The 20,448-nt window shown below is 42.7% G+C and overlaps 1 protein-coding gene across 2 annotated transcripts in view; it reads left to right on the forward strand.

Annotated features, from left to right (window-relative positions):
* Drosha (drosha ribonuclease III) overlaps positions 1 to 20,448 on the forward strand; it is a 104,518-nt gene that overhangs the window by 63,161 nt on the left and 20,909 nt on the right. For both annotated transcript variants that reach the window (XM_051150987.1, XM_051150989.1), the window contains 5 exons: positions 7,644 to 7,703; positions 9,130 to 9,229; positions 12,542 to 12,644; positions 14,448 to 14,518; positions 19,378 to 19,422. In XM_051150987.1, the coding sequence (XP_051006944.1) occupies positions 7,644 to 7,703; positions 9,130 to 9,229; positions 12,542 to 12,644; positions 14,448 to 14,518; positions 19,378 to 19,422 (379 nt within the window). The remainder of the gene's footprint in view (positions 1 to 7,643; positions 7,704 to 9,129; positions 9,230 to 12,541; positions 12,645 to 14,447; positions 14,519 to 19,377; positions 19,423 to 20,448) is intronic.

Here is a 20,448-nt window from a genome sequence, read left to right on the forward strand (position 1 = left end):
GCTCTGCCTGTGTATACATCTGAGGGCATCAGATCACATTGTAGATGGGTGTGAGGCACCATGTGGTTGCTGGGAATTGAACTCAGGATCTCTGGAAGAGCAGTCAGTGCTCTTAACCTCTGAGCCATCTCTCCTGCCTCCCTATGTCTCTTAAACAACATTTTAATTTAAAATTTTGGTGAGTGTTTAGTATAGAGCATGTACATATAGTGAATGTGTGCATTTACATGTGTGTGTGTGTGTATGTGTGTGTGTGTGTGTGCACTTCCTCTGTTGCTTTCTGCCATATTACATTAAGACAGGCCCTTGGTCGATTTCCTTATTTCTTTTTTTTTTTTTTATAATTTTTTAAAATTAATTTATTCTTGTTACATCTCAATGTTTATCCCATCCCTTGTATCCTCCCATTCTTCCCCCCCCCCCCCTTTTCTCATTATTCCCCTCCCCTATGACTGTTACTGAGGGCGATTACCTCCCCCGTATATGCTCATAGGGTATCAAGTCTCTTCTTGGCAACCTGCTGTCCTTCCTCTGAGTGCCACCAGGTCTCCCCCTCCAGGGGACATGGTCAAATGTGAGGCACCAGAGTACGTGAGAAAGTCATATCCCACTCTCCACTCAAGTGTGGAGACTGTTAAGACCATTGGCTAGATCTGGGAAGGGGTTTAAAGTTTACTGCCTGTATTGTCCTTGGCTGGTGCCTTAGTTTGAGCGGGACCCCTGGGCCCAAATCTGCCTATCATAATGTTCTACTTGTAGGTTTCTAGGACCCTCTGGATCCTTCTACTTTGCCATTCTCCCATGCTTCTCTCATCTAGAGTCCCAGTAGGATGTCCTCCCCTCTGTCCCAGTTTCCTGGTAAGTGAAGGCTTTCGTGGGACATGCCCCTTGGGCTAGTATGCAGATATAAGTGAGTATATACCATTTGAGTCTTTCTGCTTCTGGGTGAACTCACTCATTATGATCATTTCTAGCTCAATCCATTTGTCCACAAATTTTGGGAATTCCTTGTTTTTAATATCTGAGTAGTATTCCATAGTGTATATGTACCACAGTTTCTTTATCCATTCTTCTACTGATCGACACTTAGGCTGTTTCCATGTTCTGGCTATTATGAATAGATTTCCTTATTTCTTAATTTCACAAAAGCTATCTTTTTAACATCTTTGTTTTTGTTTGGCTTTGAGGCCTTGAAGAATCTGGGAAGGAAGTGGGCTGGATCTACGTTAGCTCCACATCACGTGGCTTAAATGTGAAGTGTCGCTCACAGACTTGTGTGTTTGAACACTTGGTCCCCAGCTAGTGGCACTGTTTGGAGAACTGTGGAACCTTTAAGAAGTGGCACTTTACTGGAGCAAATGGGACACTGTGAGTAGGTAGGCCTTAAGGTTTTATGGCCCACTTCTGGTCCATCAGTACTCCCTGATGGCAGATGCAGTGTCACCAGCTGCCTTATGCTCCTGATGGCATCAGGGCCTTTTACATTGTGATGTACTCTATTTATTCTTTTTCTTTTCTTTCTTTCTTTTCTTTTCTTTTTTCTTGAGACAGGGCTTCTCTGTGTAGCCTTGGCTGTCCTGAACTAACTTTGTAGACCAGGCTGGCTTCAAACTCACAGAGATCCGCCTGCCTCTGCCTCCCAAGTGCTGAGATTAAAGGCATGCGCTGCCACCACCACCTACCCTGTTTTTATTCTTAAACTGTAAGCCATGGTAAACTTTCCTGAGGCTGCTTTTTGCCAGGTATGTGGTGCGTACCCACGAAATCTGAATAGAATCACATGTCTGGTTGGTGATCAGACTCTGAGGTTGCTAGCAGGAGCATTACTTAGTGTGTAAAGTAGAGCAGACTGTATTTTGAAAGCCGCTTGAGGAGAGCGCTCGAGGGAAGCTTCCCTTTTAAGATGGGAGGTGGGAATGTTGAGTAGCCTTGGCTGCTCCCTGTATCTAGGCTCAGGTTGGGTAGGGAAGACAGAGCTACGGCAGTTGCTTAGAGGCTGCCTTCCTCCACACCTTCCTTTTCTATCCTTCATGCAGCTTGATAATTGCTTATCTGAAACTCTTGGACCAGAAATATTTGAGAGCATTTTAGAGTTTGAGTTTTTAAAAACCTTTTAGAATGCTGCATTGACTTTATCACTTTGAGTAGCTCTAATCCAAAAGTCTAAGTGTTCCAAAATTCTAAAATTTTTAAGGGCACTGATATGATTGCTTGAAAAATTTTGTGTTCCAGTTTCACCTCTGTTGCTGTGATTAAAATAATAATAAAATAAAAAGTCTGACCAAAAGCAATTTAGAGAAGGGCGGGGGTTAGTTCCAGCTTGTAAGTTACAGCCTATTTATTGAAGGAAGTCAGGGCAGGAATCTTAGGAACTTGAAGTTCCTGCTGGCTCCCTCACACACAAGTTCATGTTTAACTAGCTTTCTTTTTTTTTTTTTTTTAATCACCATTTATATTTATTCACAATTCTGTTCCTTATATAATGTTATCCATTACAAAAGAAATTTAATCCTTAATACAATTTGAGGGCCTTATTCATTTTGACATAATTTGTGTCCAAGAAATATAGAGTCAAAACTGTAACCTTTATTTTTTTTAAATAATGTATTTTCTTTTCTTTTTTTTTTCCCACTTTTTTTTTATTAATTTATTCATATTACATCTCAATTGTTAGCCCTTCCCCTGTTTCCTCCCATTCTTCCCTCCCTCCCATTTCTCCCCTTCTCCCCTCCCTTATGTCCGTGACTGAGGGAGATCTCCTCCCCCTATATATGCTCTCAGAATATCAAGTCTAGCTTTCTTATACAGCTCAGAGCCATCTGCCTGGGAACCTGATGCCTTAAAGTGGATGGGGCCTCTTACATCAGGACATCCCTTCCTAGACAAGGACACAAGCTGACCTGGGCAGCTTCCTCCTTAGGCTGAGTCTTGGCTATGTCAAGCAAACTAGGACCACTGAGATAGGAAACAATCTTGATGTTGGATTTGTTGTAGGCCTGTGTGCCAGTTTTCTTTCTCAACTGGCTTGCCTCAAATTCCTTTCTTTTGAGGTTGTCTTAGCTCCATTTTTTTTTTCTCTTCAATTAAGCGGTACAAAGAAAAGTTGGGCAGTGGTGGCACATGCCTTTAATCCCAGCACTCAGGAGTCAGAGGCAGGTAGATCTGTGAGTTTGAGGTCAGCCTGGTCTACAGAGCAAGTTCCAGGGCAGACAGGGCTACACAGAGAAACCCTGTCTTGAAAAACAAAAACAACAAACCAAAGAGAGACAAAGAAAAGCAGTGCCGAGCTTTAAAATTCTAGTGTGAAGTTTTGTGTATGCCTCACTGTGGCGCTCTTTCAGAGCCTGAGAGTGCAGAGGACCTGCCTCAGAGCTACCTAGTCACACCCTGGGGATGCAAGCCCTGGCTCCTCTTTACATTGTTTATGTCGTGCACTCCACGTGGCCAGTTCTTGTGTACTTGTATTACATTTTTGCTTAGGGGAGCAGGGCACACAGTAGAGGACAGCTAGCAGGGACTGCGTTCTCTGCTTCCACCATGTGTACCCAGGGCTCTAACTCAGATCAGCAGGCTCGGCAGCCAGTGCCTTCACTTGCTTTATCCCACTGGCCTGCGATGACCAGTTGTAGTTTTGTTAGTTTATTTTATATGTATGAATGTTTTGCCTGAAAGTGTGTCTGTGCACAGGCTGGTCCCTGTGGAGGCCAGAAGAGAGTGGCAGGTCTCCTGGAAGTAGAGTTACAGTTACAAGCCATCACATGGGTGCTGAAATATAACCCAGGTTGTCTGAAAGCGCATCCAGTGGTATTAGCCACTAGGCCATCTTTCTAGCTCCTGATGACCAGTTCTTAATAAGAGGAACGCTGCATGCCTCCCTAACAGAGCACATCACAGGTGAAAATGCAGCATCTACTCCCACCCCAGTTGATGTACATCTTTTGATGGTGCTCATTGTTGACATCACAGGATGGCTCCCTCCTCCTCCTCCTCTTCTTCCTCCTTCCTCCACATCCTTGTCCTCTGCTACTAAAAGAGACAGGTTTTGTGGGGACATAGTTGTTGGGTCGTGCATGCCTAGCATTCATAGCACTCTGGATTTCATTTCCAGAGAGTGTGGGGTCTGAGCTTGACTGTGCGTGTGAAGGAGAGTGGAGGCAGAGAAGGAACAGCGGGGCAGGTGGGGCGAGAAATGTAACCATGGCAAAAAGAATGCAATCTCAGAATTATGCCATTTCTGAATTTACTGTTTTGAAACTTCAGTGTAGACAGCAGCTAAGATCTACAACTGAGGCAGCAGAAGTCATTAGATGGCCGGCTGCAACAGCAACCCAGAGGAGGCAGGCAGAATGCTCTCATACTGCCATTGACAGAGAGCTAATAGCTTCTCTCATTCTTTGACTTTTGCCGTGAATATGTGGGCTTTGTGGCTGTAGCATTGACGCAAGTGTCTAATCTGAAGGAGCCTCCTGGCCTTGCTGCGGGGTCTGCTGCGTGACTGCTGCTATGTGTCTGCAGCTGTGCAGCCCCAGGAGCCAGACTTAAGAAGCTTCGTACAAATTTAATTCAACAGACATTTATTCAGAGTCTTTTAGTTTGAGGCAGTTTGTAGGTATTTTAGGGGATCCAAAGCCAAGTACCACAAAACCCCCACTCATCGGGAGGCATGATTGCCTGGGGTAGGATGAGAATGCTTGGAACCTGAATTATATAGGAGCAGCTCTGGTAAGTGCTTTAGTGGAGATCAAAAGTGAAGCGTGCAAACTACCTAGGGGCTCAGGATAGCTCGGGCCGTTGTTTCGGGATTATAGGTCAGTTTGTACTGTGCGCTTGAATAATTGAGTTGACTTTAAACTATTTGCTGCCTTCTTTGTTTGTTTCTTAGTTGCTGTTGTAAATGGGATGCAGTTGTCTCTTCTTGGAAGCATCTGCTTATCTTTGAAGCACACTTCCCCGGAGCCTAAGAATTGGTGGATAGAGCTCAAGTGAGACGTTGGGTAGAGAGTGTTTTTAATACTGGTCAAGGGGAGAAGAAGAGAGGCACCTACACCAGAACTTTGGTCCACTAAGTTCTTGACAGAACTTTCCTTCTGGTGCCCTGGACCCTGTGCCCACCCTGCAGTGCCATCATGAGTGGCCGGTCACATTCTGCCTGTTTGCTCTGGAGCTGCTGTTGGGATAGACATCTACCTCTGAGCCTCAGCTTTAGATGTTAGCAGTTGTCTGCTCCAAAGCTTCCACCAACTGAGCAAAGGCTGTGCCACCACCTGACAGTCACAGCTCATGTGACCGGGCCCTGGCCTATGTTTACGGGCATGTCTTCCTCTTGTGGAGAGCCACAGGCCTTCTGAGTTGTCAGCCATTCTTTCTTCCTCACATGCTGGTTGTCATGTTACATTTGCTGTGGAATTCCCAGGTGGCCTGTGGAAAGCCTGCTGGTGTCTGTTCCATCATACGTGTCTTGTTCTTTTGCGTATATGATCATGCTGCAGAGCTAATTTTCTTTACTAGACAGTGAGGGTTTTGAATGTCTGTGGTCCTGCTCCTTTTCTCTCCTTTTCATCTTGTAATCACTTCCTTTCATGGGGAAAACACTTCAGTAAATAAGTATTAAAACAAAGAATTTCTGTTCACTATAATTAATGTTTGTGTGTGGTATGTATGTGTCCATGTGTGTACATACAGATGATGCGTGTGTGTGTGTGTGTGTGTGTGTGTGTGTGTGTGTGTGTGTGTGTGTGTGTGAAAGGTTAGTGTCTTCCTCTTATTCTCCACCCAGCATTGTTCACATGATGCATGCAAGTCCAGCAGGCCTGAGGTCTGATGAGGCTGTGGCCTTTTCCATGCTTCACTCAAATCCATGTACATACAGTGAGAGAACTTCCTAAGGATGGTCAGTGTTTCCTTTGACCATCAAGGATCCTAGAGCTCTGCTTGAGACTGTGAGAAAATGTTGGGTGTTCACCCTTGGATTTGGCCCATGCCACGATGGCTTTGCATGGGATAAATGGCATCCTACACTGTTTGCTGGTGTACAGAGTGTTAATTCAGTTCTCAAAAAACAGACAGAGCATTTACTACTGAGCAAACATCTCAGCCTGGATCTTGCTTTATTGGTGAAGAAGCTGGTGACAGCATGAACATTGGAAGGAACAGAAGGTTTGCTGTTGCTGTGGGCACCAGTAGCTTGCCTACTCTGTGTCTTTGTTGCATGTTATACTGCTGGGACAAAACACTGTGACCAAGGCAGCTTATAAAAGAAGGTGTTTGATTTGAGGCTCACGTTTCTAGATGGTGAGGCCATGACCATTTTGGTGGGAGCATGGCAGCCAGGGGCAGAGAGAACTCACTGAGAATGGTACCGGCTTTTGAAACCTCAGAACCCAGCCTCAGTGACACATGTTCTCCAATAGGGCCACCCCTCCCAGTCCTTCCCAGATAGTTCCGCCTTGGGGACCAGGGTTCAAATCTCTGAGCCTGTGGCAGCCATTCTCATTCAAACCACCACACTATGTCCATTTAAAGCCATGTGGCTCAAGTAGCTCCTGTTCTTAGACTTGCTGTCTTACTGTCTCTAATAAGCCTGAGGTTTAGATGTGGTCTGTCTGCTTACCGTGCTGCCAACTCCCAACAGGGCTTCATGCTTTCTCAAAGATGAACTTTGCTGTGTGATACTTTGAACTGTTAGGGAAAAAAAATCCCTTAAGGTAAACGGATTTTTATTTTCATGGCTCATGAAAAAGAACAGCATAATGTATTTTTTTTCTTAAAAAGAAAACAACTTACCATTCTTTTATAATTTGTGTGTATGTGAAGAGAAAGACATACATGGGGCAGGCAGGCAGACAGACAAGGTAGTATTCTGTAGCCTAAATTGGCCTTGAACTTAATGGCATTCTTCATGCCTCGGCCTCTCAGTGCTAGGATTAAGGTGTGAGCCTTTACACCTGGCAATTCTCTTTCTTCTTAAACCAACAGCTGACTAATTAAAAACACACACATATCAAGATAATTTGAGGTTGCTTCATTCTACCTTTAAATATGTCTTTATTCCTTGGTGCTTTCTCGAATAGCAGACACTTGGGAGTCATGGGGTTTTTTTTGATTGTTTGTTTGTTTCTTTGTTTTCATTGTTGAGACAGAGTCTTATTGTGTAGTCCATGTTGCCCTAATCTAAGTAGTCCAGGCTGTCCTTCAACTCAGAGTCCTTCTGCCTCAGCATCTTGAGTGGGAGTTACAGACATGCGCCACCATGCTTGGCTCAGTTATAAACAACATACAATCTTCCCAGTCACTCTTGGCTGATGGAGTTGTAAAAACAACAACAAACCCAAGATGTCCTCTAAGAGAAAGTGTAAATTTGGCCAGAGGTAGAGAGGTTTGTTATAGGCCTCTGTTTGGTTTTTTTGTTTTTGTTTTTGTTTTTTAATATGTGTGTATGTACAATATATGCATCCATCTACATTCTAAAAAAATCAGCGAGATCAAGACTTTCTCAGCTTAGGCATAAATTGATGTGTATCTTAAATTTTCTCTCATTCCTTTCTATTCCCCATATAGGCATCCTGGCGATGGCTTTACCTGTTGAATCGTTTTACTGGCCCTAAGTGTGCTGTTCTAAATGATCTTTTAAATTCTCTTTGTAGGATTAACCACAATGAAAGGCTGGAGTTCCTAGGAGATGCTGTTGTCGAGTTTCTGACCAGGTAAGTAGGTTCCCCCCAACCCCACCCCCCCATAATTACATTTGATAGGTTGCATGGTTGTTATGCAATTCCTCTGTAATTAGCCAAGCAAGGCATTGAAGCACCACGAATCTTCTCTTCTGTAAAGCTTAAAAGCCACATGTCTGTGGCTCTTGCTCTGACAGCTGCTGCTGCTGCTGCTGCTGTAATGAATGAGATTACAAGATGAAAGGCTGATGTCTCTGTCCTGTCAAGCATGTGTTAAAGTTGCTTACAGCCACAGGAGATCAGCTGGCCCTGGTCTAGCTGCTTCAGAGCTTATATTCCATTTGAAAGGGAAAGGATGATATTTTAAATGTCATTTCTTCTTTCAGGATTTGCCTTTGATCCTGTCTGTCTTTCTAATCTTGAGAGAAATAATGCTTACACGTAATTTTAATACTAGGGGTGTGTGTGTGTGTGTGTGTGTGTGTGAGAGAGAGAGAGAGAGAGAGAGAGAGAGAGAGAGAGAGAGAGAGAGAGAGAGAGAGAGAGATCTTGACCGGAAAGTTCATTTTGTCTTTTCGTGCTCACAGTCTTTTCCTTAAGGGAGGTGACACATGCTTCCCTTGGAACAATCTTGAACTATTTTTATTCTCTCTAGGTCAGTTGTTTTCCTAAGGACATAGAGACAAGGGGCCATTTCCTAATCCTCCAAGACTAAATGAGCTTAGCTCTCCTGGTGGGAAGCAGATCTGATGAAATGCTGTGCTGCAGGAGAGGGCAGCTGCAGTCGTGATCCAGCTCAGTTTTCTGTGTGGCCTTTCACCCTTAGCCACACATTGCCCTTGAGGAGTTCCCTTCAGTCAGCATCGCCTAGAACCTGCCGTTGTGTCACGGCTCTATTCCTGGCTGCTGTGCTTCAGTGCACTTTACCCCACTGCATTGCCACTCAGGGCTTCCTGGGAGTGTCTTCAGGGCCCACCTGTAATCCTGCCCAGTGAAAGCATCTGTTTATAGTCCCAAGTTTGGACATTGGGATGTTTGCTTTCTTTAGTCACAAAAGTATGACAGATTGTATCCTTATCGGTTCCCAGAGAAACCTTTTCATTGGGTTTTGCATATGAGCCATGGTCTTACTACCCAGCCCTGACTGGCATAGAACTCCCCATGTACAGCAGGCTGGCTTTGACCTTGTGGTGACTCTCTTGTGTCTTATCTCTAGAATGCCAGGATTACCGACGCATGTCACCATATCTACCTCCAGAGAGATGTTTTAACAGAAATATAGTTAGACATATGAGTAAATGTGGCTATTAGGGTTTCAGTGTGTGCATAAGTCATTTACTCTTTAGGTTAGTTCATGCGACTAGTGTCTGCTGCAGACGCAGTGTCACCTCTGCATCACAGAGCCACAGACAGCTTTATGATGCGTATTTATGTGCTCTACCGCTCTTCTTTCCGGCAGTGTCCACCTGTACTATTTGTTCCCTAGTTTGGAAGAAGGAGGCTTGGCCACCTACCGGACTGCCATCGTTCAGAACCAGCACCTCGCCATGCTTGCAAAGGTATTGTCAGCCCTCTCCTCGAGTCCACAGATGTCTGCAGCTGAATGAGTCATTCTTGAGAGAGCATATTGGGAAATCTTAGTTTATAGACATACCATGGGCGGGGTCGTGTTTGTTTGCTTGTTTTGATTGGTACCTTTGTGAATTTCACCAACAGCTAATGAACTCCACAGGGAGGTAACGTGAAACTGACAGATGCACATGAGCAGGCTAACCATTTTGGGGGAGAAAGTAATACGGGAGCAGTGCAAAAGAAATGAAATACTTTGTGTAATTTGTATATTATTTCTGTATTACAATTTTTTTATTTATGTTAACAGGCAGAATTATAGCTCTGAACAGAATACTGCAGACAGTTCCCATTCATAAGGGAAACCTTTTAGACCTTTGAGACTCTCCAAATCATGAATCCCATTAGTTAACACTTAGGGTTTAGGCTGTCTGCCTCCTTGGCTTAGCTGAGTGGCTGACAGAACCTCTGTTTAACTCAGACTCATGCTAGGATTTTACACCTGGGCTGATCTGGCATTTCCGCTCCCATGTGATGTCTCATAGTATCTCATAGCAGATAGGAACATGGGCGCTTTGGTGACCCCTCAGGGTTCTGTCTATCTCTGTTCCTCTATACTAGGTGGCAGCAGGTGAGTTGGTCTCTCCCCAAGCCTCCACTCTCTGGTTTATAAGGTGGGAGCCACATCAGCTTCCCCCACACATGCTGGCTATGGAATTAAATGAGATTATGAATTTTCACAAGTCAGAGAAGTCATACAAAATGTCAATACATTTGCAGTAGCTGGTTATTTTTGCTGTTGTTTGCCGTTGTTCTGATGATAAATTCTCACATCTTATAGGCCTTTGTGTTTATGCAACACCAGAAAGAATGAAGGCTTTTAGGTCTCTAGATGTCAGCGTGACTGACAAAGCTTCTCTTTGCTTTTGCCTTAAGTAGTTTCTTTTCCTATTGTTTCACTTTGATATAAAAGTTGGAAAACACTAGTGTTGTGACTGGCCTGTTGATTTGATCATGCCAAGGTGTTAATAACATTAAAAATGTAACAAATTGTAGCCTATGATTTTTGTGTTAGCAAGAAAGCATTGTTGTATTCTGTGTATTACCATTATCACAGTTTCAGTGGTAGGCCATAAACTGCTTTTAATGTAAATGAAAAAACCTAGTAAAACACTATAAGCAACAAAGGAAACTAACTTGATTTTAGCAGCCTTCTAGTGAGTGAAATCCAAGTGCCATGTAAAACTGCTTTGGTGTTCAGTTGGTTTTTCAAATGTTTCCTGGTAGTTCATATTCATGACTGGAAGTATATAACATCCAAGAACTGCCAGCCCACCCATGCTTGTTTTTCTTTCATTGGGCTGTAGTGAAGTTGCTCAGCTATTCTTCAGACACAGGGATGGCAGTGGGGAGCGCACTTACTAGGTGTAGGAAATTGCTGTAGCCTGAAAGCAAGCCGTTACATAACACAGCGGATGCTATCCAGAGCCCTGAGAGATGACTGGCTGGCATGTGTTCCTATAGGAGGTTTCACCAGGTCTACCCTCGTGGATCCACCGAGGTCTCAAAGTATGATGACCGTATTCTCCTTCACTTTGATTTCTGAAGTTACTCATTTCTTATCATAATATAATATTAAATATAAATCTTTGTAGAACCAGACCCATGCTTAGAGAATATTTTCTTACAAAGTTCCTCAAACTGAAATTATATCATTGGACTCCTATCACCTAGCTTCCCTGGAGCATTTGTCTCCAGCAGAAGGCATGGTGGCCCCACCGTTTTCTAGAGCAGTGGCCCTGCATCCACTGCTGTGACTCGTAGGCACTTCAGCCCTAGTGCTCACTCTCTCAGAGTTCTGCTAATGCCTCCATAGAAAAACAAGGATAAGAAAAGTTGGAAATCCTCAGCACTCCAGAATAACTGTTTATAACGTAGAAGTGCAGTTTGCAGTCTGCTCTCAAGCAAGACTCCAGAGATAGCAAGCAATTGTGTTTTCTCAGTGAGCCTGTGAAACAGATGACGTTTACATATTCTAGTATAAACGCAGGCACTTTGGGATCAAGTAGTTTTTTGCTTTTTAAGGAACTTTCTGCTGTTAATATTTGTGGTAGTCAAAACTGATTTGAATATATTTTATACTCTAGATTCTTAGCAGTGCTTCCAATACAAGTGGGTCTAGATGCCTATCATAGAGAGTGAGGCATAAAATCTGGATGTCTTTAATCCGAGGGCTGATGAGATTCCAGCTGTGTTAAGTTGTTCATTAGTTTGTAGCTTGTAGCTTGTAGCTTGTAGCTATGTTTCATACTTTTGCTTAGTAAGTATTCTAAATTTTAACTTTATGGAAATGAAAACAGATTTATTACATATTTATGTAATATTTATATGTGTCTCCTTTTATGAAAAATATCACTTCAGTCTCAGGAATTTTATAAGGAAGTATTTATTTGTTTGGATCTAGATCTAAAAGGTCTTATATTTAATTATATATTAGGATTTGAAAAGAGTGGATGTGGAAACCAATGCAGAAGAGCTGGGCTTGCTGGTGGAATTAGAAGGTGAAAGGAGCTAAACCAGCCATAGCTGCACAGTGAGACCCTGTCTCCCAAAAATAAAGGGGAAAAAAAGGGCAAGGCCATAAAACGTCAACATATGAAAAAGAAGCAGAAACTAATGGGTTTAACAAGTCCTAGTCCAATATGGGATCACACATTTTCTAAGGCTACATCCAAAAAAGAAAACACTACTAAGTACAGATGAATAAAACTTTTAAGATTAATCCAGTGATTACTTGGCAAGTCTCCGTGAGCCCAAGGAAGATGAGTGTGGCAGCCTCTTAAAGGGGACATGTGTGCGAAACATAGCTCCTTGAGTTTTCACGTAAAATATTTGTATGTAGCTGAAAGTATTTTTGGAATTTCTTCACCTGTTCTGTGTGATACAGACTTTGTCTGGGCTGTGTTATTCAGGATCAAGGAGGCAGGATCCTGGCCAGACCCGTGGGTTAGGTGTCTGTTCTGCAGACGCCCGTGTTCTTGTAGCAGCGCCTTTTTAGTGTAGTCTCAGACTTGGTTTGCACTTGGGTTTGAAAAGTCAGATCCAGTCATTTCTGACCCCAGATCTGACTATTGGAATTTGGGAGATACATAGCTGGTCAGGATTGATCATAAGGATTTCTTAGAATGGTAGACTAAGCTCCTGAGAAACCAGTGCATTTTACCATCGCTGCCTTCACCCTGAGATGCACGGTTCCTTTGGCAAATGAATGGTCTCACTTTTTGTCACTTTGGATTTTGTAGAAACTTGAACTGGATCGATTTATGCTGTATGCCCACGGGCCCGACCTCTGTAGAGAATCAGACCTCCGGCATGCCATGGCCAATTGTTTTGAAGCATTGATAGGTAATTTCTCTTTAAAATCTGCCTTTTCTATTTATTGAGCTTGTTGAGAGTGCATGAAATTCAGTGTAGAAGCTTACAATAGAATTGCTTGTTCCTAAAGCGTGCGAACATCCACCGCATTGCACTGTAGTTATTGCAGTGTCTGAGGAATCAATCATGCTTTCTAGTTACTGTGCCCTTCGTGTCTGAGACCATACTTAGCACTTTCTGAATTGAGGTGAATCTATATGTAGATTGATTTCTAGCTTTGACACACACGCACACACACACACACACACACACACACATACACACACACACACAAGGAAACAGAACTAAGTTGCTATAGTAAGGTCACAGTATGGCTTTTGAACATGTTTTAAATTGTTAGCCAAGTTTTCTGATTTTAATAGCTTAAAGAACAAACCATTTAAAAAATTTATGTAACTACTGTTTGTTTTTGCAAAGCAAGGCTGATGTAGATACTTTTCACCAAGGTTTTGTATTTACAGCATATGGTTAGCTGTTGTTACAGGAAAATTAATGGAGAATTAATTGGCTAGTAATTGAAATATACTTTATAATAAAATGTTATAATCTATCGACGGTTTTTGATTTTTAAGTAAATGGTTTAGTACATTATTTCTCAAAGTCCTTTGTATTTCTTTTTGCTCCCTTCCTTTGAAAATGAACACAAAAGTTTCCTATTATAGCTTCATATTGATGATAGTGGCAAAAGAATGTTAATAATTATGCACTCTTTCCCAGCAGGGTCTGTTTTTCAGAAATAGCTCTGTTTCCAGAGAGTTTATCATAGGAGAGTATTGTGCCTTCTCCACATAATATTTGTTATGGTTTGGCTTCAGGGCTAACCGGACATGATTCGGTTCTTTAGTCCATCAGTTGTCAGCTGTCCAATCTCTGGCCTGCATTTCCCTGTCAGAGGTGGACAGAGCATCCCTTCCTCAAGGAGCTCCTGAAAGAATCATCCCAGTCCTGGGAGCACCCAGTCCAGAGTAGAGGTCCACAGACTGAGCCTTCCCAGCAGTGAGCTCCACACCTGTGACTGTCCTGACGCTTTGCTGAAAGGGGAAAAGCGAGTGTGGAGCAGTCAGCCTGGAGCCCGCAGTGCCTCAGCCACAGCTGCTATGGCATTCACCTTGTATAACTGCTGATATTTAGTGATCAAAAGCCTCTTAGTTAGCATTTCAACACTGGGCATGGAAATGTAGCCATTCTGAAGACAAATGTGAAATTCTGATTTCAAGACAATATGACTTTTCTACTCTAGGTTTATTCTGCTACCAAGTTCAAATGTTATTACAGTGCTTATAGCTTATGATTAATGCTAAGTGTATTTATAGTACTTAATTATTTCAAATTAAAAGTGTAGCTTATCCTGGTTTTTATTAGTAGTAGCCTTCATTGGTCTAGATTCCAGCTTCATCTGTCCTTTTTCTCCCTTAGCATGTATATGTATTTTAAGACATGCATTATAAAAACAAACACTGAATTGAAGTGTGTCCTTCACTGTGGTCACACGTTGTCTCCTCGGTGGGGCATATGCCACATCTTTTAGCAGAGTTCATATTTAGCTTCTTCTACTTACAAATGTTAGTCAATTAAATCTGTATTTCAGTCTGAATTTTAGCACAAGAGCATAGCTAAAAGTAGGGAAGTGTTTTCTTTAAAACATTCTCCTCTTGGCTCCTAGGCTTTCTTCTGTGACTGGTTTTGGCTTGCCTCTTTGCTTTTTATAGAGATGTGTAATTTTCTCAGAATATTAATGCAGCCTTCCCCCGACATTCACTCCCTTTCATCTAGGAGCGGTGTACTTGGAGGGAAGCCTGGAGGAAGCCAAGCAGCTATTCGGGCGTTTGCTCTTTAATGATCCGGTATTTATATTCACTCATCTTTTTTCCTCGGCTATATATCAATACAGACGTTTTGTTTTTTGAAAAGACTGTAGGGAAAACTAAATGCCAGCTCTCTCATGGGTGGGGCATGCCAAGCCCGCCAGAGTCATCTTACTCCACTCGAGCAGGTGGGAGAGTTCTGCGACATGTTGTCCAGGAGGTTTCCTTTCACCTGGTCATCTTTCCTTGTGGCCATTTCTAGATTAAATATGCATTACAAGTACAACAGGAGTTGTTGTGCTCTGTAGTTTCTCTAAGTTGATTATGATTTTACACTTTTTGAGAAGTAAGGACCTGCCCCATTCAGGCTTAGTTAAAGATATTAGTCTATTCATGATTTGTTTTTGTTTTGTTGGTTTTTTTTTGTAAATGATGTAGATTTAAAAAACACATCTATTTTCGACAGAAAAATAAATCTAAGAGAACTTTTTTCTAAAGCAAATTACAAGGTTTTAAAAAAAAAAAAGATTTTTAGATAGTTTGTGTTGCTAATGTTGTAAGCTGTTAATATTGTTAGCGACACCCCCTCACTCTTGCATGTGCTAGAGCACCCTAAATGTTTTGTGTACCCAAACAAGTCAATTTGACATTGAAAGAAAAAGGCAGCTCTTTATTCCAAATTGAAATAGCACCATAACTGAATGAGTTGGCCTGTGGAGAAGTGAGGGACACTGGACGCCACTGCTGCAGAACCTTGTGCGACCTTCCTCTGCATACTGTCTGGTGGTGGTGTTATTGCAGGGCTGTGTGTAGTCAAAAGTCGATACCTTTAAACACATGACTGCGATGTTACATCCAAGAATTAGTTTATTTTTCTGGATATGTGATGATTTTCATATTTGTGTATTTGCCTGCAATATGAGATTATCTGTAGACCTATGGTCCACATTTTTGTCCTACAGACACAAATAGCTGTGCATCTTGATTTGTGTCTGTGGCAGATGGCATATATTTTAGACTTTTTTCTCAAATTTCAGAATATTGTATTCTGGCCTTTGTCCTTTGTTGGCAATTCCAGTGACTTTCCCTGCTTCCTCAGTGACTTCCTCACCTCTGCTTATCCTGCTTCTTTTGTGTCTTCCTCACCTGTTTATCCTGCTTCTCTGTCCTGGCTTAACCTCACCCACTCCTGCGTTCCTTCCCCACATGTGTGGGTCTGATGTTCCTAATTGGATCCACTTGTGTTTTCAGACTTTTTTTTCCCCTTCTTTAAACTGCTCTATCCTGTTTGTCTACTTAGTAAGCTCATCCTATGTCTCCAGCACCTAGTGCAGGGCTGACCTGCCCAACATTTGATATTTGTTAAAAGGGTGAAATGAAGAAGTGTCTAAATGGAAAATCAGAGCCAGAACGGCTGAGTTTCAGAATTCATTTTGGTGTCTCTTGTAAAATTGAGTAAGGCTCAGTAATATATAACTTTCTGCCACAGAATTTTCATGTATACACTCTTAAGACTTTTTACTTGATTGACACTTCTAAATTAGCTTGGATCTGCTAGCTACTGAATGGGTGAAACATTGACAAACTGTGTGTGTGTGCGTGCGTGCATGCGTGCGTGCGTGCGTGTGTCTGTGTGTGTGTGTATGTATGCGCGCGCACGCGTCAAACACAGCCAGGAAAAAAGAAACATACACAGGCAATGCAGGTTGACGAGCTCTGTGAGGAAGGGCTGTTTGTTAGTGGGGAGAGGGGCACCCTTTAAGGCCAGGCTGATGCTGAATAACGAGGATGCTGGTTGGCTGCTATGTGCGAGACTAAATTCAGACAAGGGTTAGTTTGAAATACGGTGCTGCCGTGAAGTGAAGGCGGTTGTTTAGGGTAGGGTGCAGCAAAGCAGGTGAGAGGGCAGTGCCAGGAAGGCAGCAGGGTCTCAAGGAGAGGGTCCTTCGGGTGTTTCTCTTGCTGCTGGCTGAGAAGGAAGCCTTGTTTTCTGTTAACTTCCCTGTCTGTGCTCTCTTTCCAGCCCTCTTAATAGCAGGCCTGTCTTTCCTTTTCTTCCTCAAGTGATTTTTCTTTCTAAAAAAATGTTTGCTTTTAGTTTGTATAACTTTCAGGCTTACCAGTGAGTTTGCATATATAGAACGGTTCGGTTTGACTGCCCTGCTGGCCCTCTTACAGCAATGGAAGGCATTATGTAATTTTTCCTATCTTCACCTCTCTTTTCTCATTGTACATCTGTCCTCAGCCTCTCTGACCCAGGCCTTTCTCTGGCCTTCTAGATATTGGAAAAGGCATCTCTTCAAATTGCTTCTGAGCAGCCTGGTGTGGGTCTTCCACAGACTTGCCATTTTAGCATGTTTAGAATTGGCCCTGTCACCTTTAGTTTCCAACATATTTTGCTTTTATTTTTATCTTTAAATCAGAAACCTCAGGTTCTTCTCTCCCCCTAAGCTTTTTTTCTCCGTGTTTCCATTCAGTTTTAAATTTCATCATTGTTGACTCAAGTGACTCTTGGCGCACTCCACTCAAAGCTGCCTGCTTCTTGCTAAGGCCTCTCATCGCTCTCCTGTTTAACTGTCTGCCGTCCACACTGCCTCAGTCATTTGTTAGTCTGTACAACGTAACATCTGGAAGGCTTGGGTGGGGTTTTGTTGTTGTTTTAAACAGAGCCTCACTGTGTATCCCTGGCTCCCCAGGAGCTTAGGGTGCAGACTTATCTCTGCCTCCTGCTGGGATTATATTGGCACCAAACATCTAGATCCAATGTTTTCTACCTGTTTCTGTCTCCTTCTTGCCTAATCTTTATGTCATCCTTAGACATTCCCTTTTCTGCCTGTGTCTGCCTAACAGTTGGTTCTCACCCTCTGCTGGGACTCGCTAGATTTTCCATATTCTTCCAAGTCTTCTTTGAAGCCTTTTCTAGCAGCCTGGGGCAGAGTGATGGCTGTCCTCTGGTGCCCACTTCCTCCCATCTCGGTGTAATAACCTAACAGCCTTCAGTGAGCCCATCTCAGCTGTATCCATTTCCTTTCATAAGGGGTGTAGTCCAAGAAAGTGGCACCTGTGGTGTAGCTTCTGATGATTTTTCACTATTAAGGACCTACTGCAGGTACCTAAGCTCTGTTTATTCACCTCATTAGGTGTCTTTGAGGACAGAGTTGTGTCTTATTTATCTTAGTAACCTAATGCATAATAGGTATTTAATACCAATATGCCATGTCAATGAATGGCCAGTCAGTCTTAAGCATCTTCTAGAAGCATGCTGCAGTCCTAGAGCTAATTAACAGTATTGCTGGGACCCCAGTCTAGATCTTCATGTGTATTTTCTCTCTGCTACACTGGGATACATGCAAGGAAACGGGTGTGAGGGGAATTGTTTGGTCACAAGATGGCATACATTTACACCAAGACGGGTGGCCGTGGACACCCAAGGAGCAATCATAAATGTTTTTAAAGTGAAAAACATGAGGCAGCAAGAAGAAAATGAATGAGGATGTCCATGTGAACCTTGAGTTCTGGGGACGCTGGGAAGGCTGGCCGAGACACTGCTGCTACCGTGTTCCTGCTAGGAGTCTGCCCTCTGACCCCGCGCTGGGTTTAGTGCTTGCACTACGTCCTCACTGAGGTGAGGGAGCGCACTGTAGTGGGTCGCAGCATTAGGATTTGCTTTATACCCGTGGAAATAGAGGCTCGGAGAGAACAAGTAAGTTACCCACATGGACTGAGAACTAAACCTAAGCGCTGCAGCGGAGCCCGCACACTCCCTAGCTTAGCGTGGAAAGTGAACGACGGTCACTGCTCGAGTGCATGTGAGGTAAAAGATGCCCATAAGGCATTCCAAGTTATGACTTAGACGAGAGGTCGTTGTAGCGGAATAAAATAACCCAGACTGAAGCAAGGGAAGAGCGGTAAGACAGGCAGGCCAGGGGCTGGTTTGGAAGCACTCATGCTGTGGGAGGGGAGAGAACAGCAGGTGGGCGGGGGCTGGGGGGGGATATTCTGTGTAATTCACTCTGGGGAGTAAAAGGGAGAGGTTATTGATTTGGTTAACAGAAGCCTTTCCTGTGCCTTTAAACAACAGTTTGATATTTAAACACTGTCTTTAAACATTGTCTGAGAAGCTCTGTAAGTCGTTCAGAACCATTGGACTTTTATTTCACTTTCTCACCTTATGTGTCACAAATAAGCCTAAATTTTCCTGTATCCTGCCAAAAACAAACTTTTTTTTAAAGGTTATTTTTCTCACTTATTTTAAAAAGCCTAGATCATGGCCTGAGAGTAGGTCTAGATAGAGGTTCACTAGAGTCTGAACCTCAGAGAAAAACACTTTAATCCCAAGGAAATTAGAATTATAAATGCTCTTAGATTTAACTCAGCCAGCGAGACAGTATATCAGGATTTTCTGTACAGTTTGTTTATTATTGTGTGTCAAATAAACATTTGTGTGAGCCGTGTTAAAGCATGGACTCATGGTTGCGAGGGGAGGACTTAGGAACTTGATGTGGGACAGTCCTGCTTCCTCTGAAACAAGCTTATGACAATGAAGTGAAATAAAAGATATGCGAGGCGAGTGTCACAAAAGCTGCAGAGACGCCCAGGTCTCGGGGTGTGGGTGGAAAAGTATGGATAAAACACTAGTTCCATCCAGTGTGTTAGGTTCAGCAGATGTGGAACTTAGTTTTAAAAGGCTCTTTTCCTCCCCAGCTTAATAGGCTAATTAGAGTCACTACAGGCAGTTTGAGTGGTGAATACACTTTAAAAAATTAGTTTGCTAGCACTATTGAATTTGCAGTAAGTGGAGTCAGCATCTGAAATAGTTTAGTATTTCAAATAATGACATTTTATTTAGTGTGTTAAATGACTCCCTTGAGCGCTAAAGGCATCATTCCATTTTCCAGGACCTGCGAGAAGTCTGGCTCAATTATCCTCTCCATCCACTCCAAGTACGTATGGCCTTCTTGTCCCCGCGAACCTTGTAACTCCATGGCTTTCTTTGCTTCTTTCCCACCTTTATTCTCTGAGTCTCTTCCCTGGAATTAGCACTTTAGTTTGGGTGTCAGGGAAATTTTGGAAGTAAGTAGGGCCATGTGCATGTGTTGTGTGTGCTCACGTGGTCTGGAAAGCATGGGAGTGCAGGACTAGCCCTCTCCATAAGAGTGTGCTGTGTTAACTCTTACACACCCGCATGCCTGCTGTTATGGGGAAAATGATGTTAGGGGCAATTTTAGGCATTGCTAAAAAGTAGAACAAATACTAAATTAATATTGCTAAATTATAACCTAATTTGGGCCTTAGAAATTGATTCAGATTGCATAAAATTTACTGCACATTAAAAATTTAATGCCTATGTAATAGCTTTTTACTCAGGATTTAGGAGTTCAAAAGATCTACAACACATGGTGACATTCTTTTCCTCAGTTGGCTCTAAGAGTTTCTATATTTTTCTTTCTGATTTAGTGTAGGATATGCATCTATGCATTTCTGGTCACACATCTTTCATGTGGATATGTATTTAACACAAATAGTAATCACTAATGATCAATTGTTCATGGAGGTTATGATAATAAAAGGCAACTTAGTGCTGTAAATTGTTAAAAATAAAAGGTTGCCCAATGTTGTTGAATATGTTAGTTTTAGTTACACTTCTTAAATTTTCTCTTTGCCAGTTGTTAAAGGCTCATTGTTACATGGAGCACCACCTGTCTCGTGGAATAATCATATCCACTGGAAGCTAAATTCAGTTTTAATGATGCTCATTTACCAAAATAGTTTACACAGTATGTCACGATGCACAGTAGTCCAGATACTCCAAAACCAGTGACTCTTAAAGGGCAGTTCCCAGACAACAGCAGCCTATCACCTGCACACTTGTCAGAAAGACAGGTTCTCAGCACACACTCCAGTGCATGCATGCAAGCACACGCACACATACACACATGCTCACACACATACACACATGCTCACACACA

Source organism: Acomys russatus, chromosome 9 (assembly GCF_903995435.1).
Source record: "Acomys russatus chromosome 9, mAcoRus1.1, whole genome shotgun sequence".
Taxonomy (NCBI): Eukaryota; Metazoa; Chordata; class Mammalia; order Rodentia; family Muridae; genus Acomys; species Acomys russatus.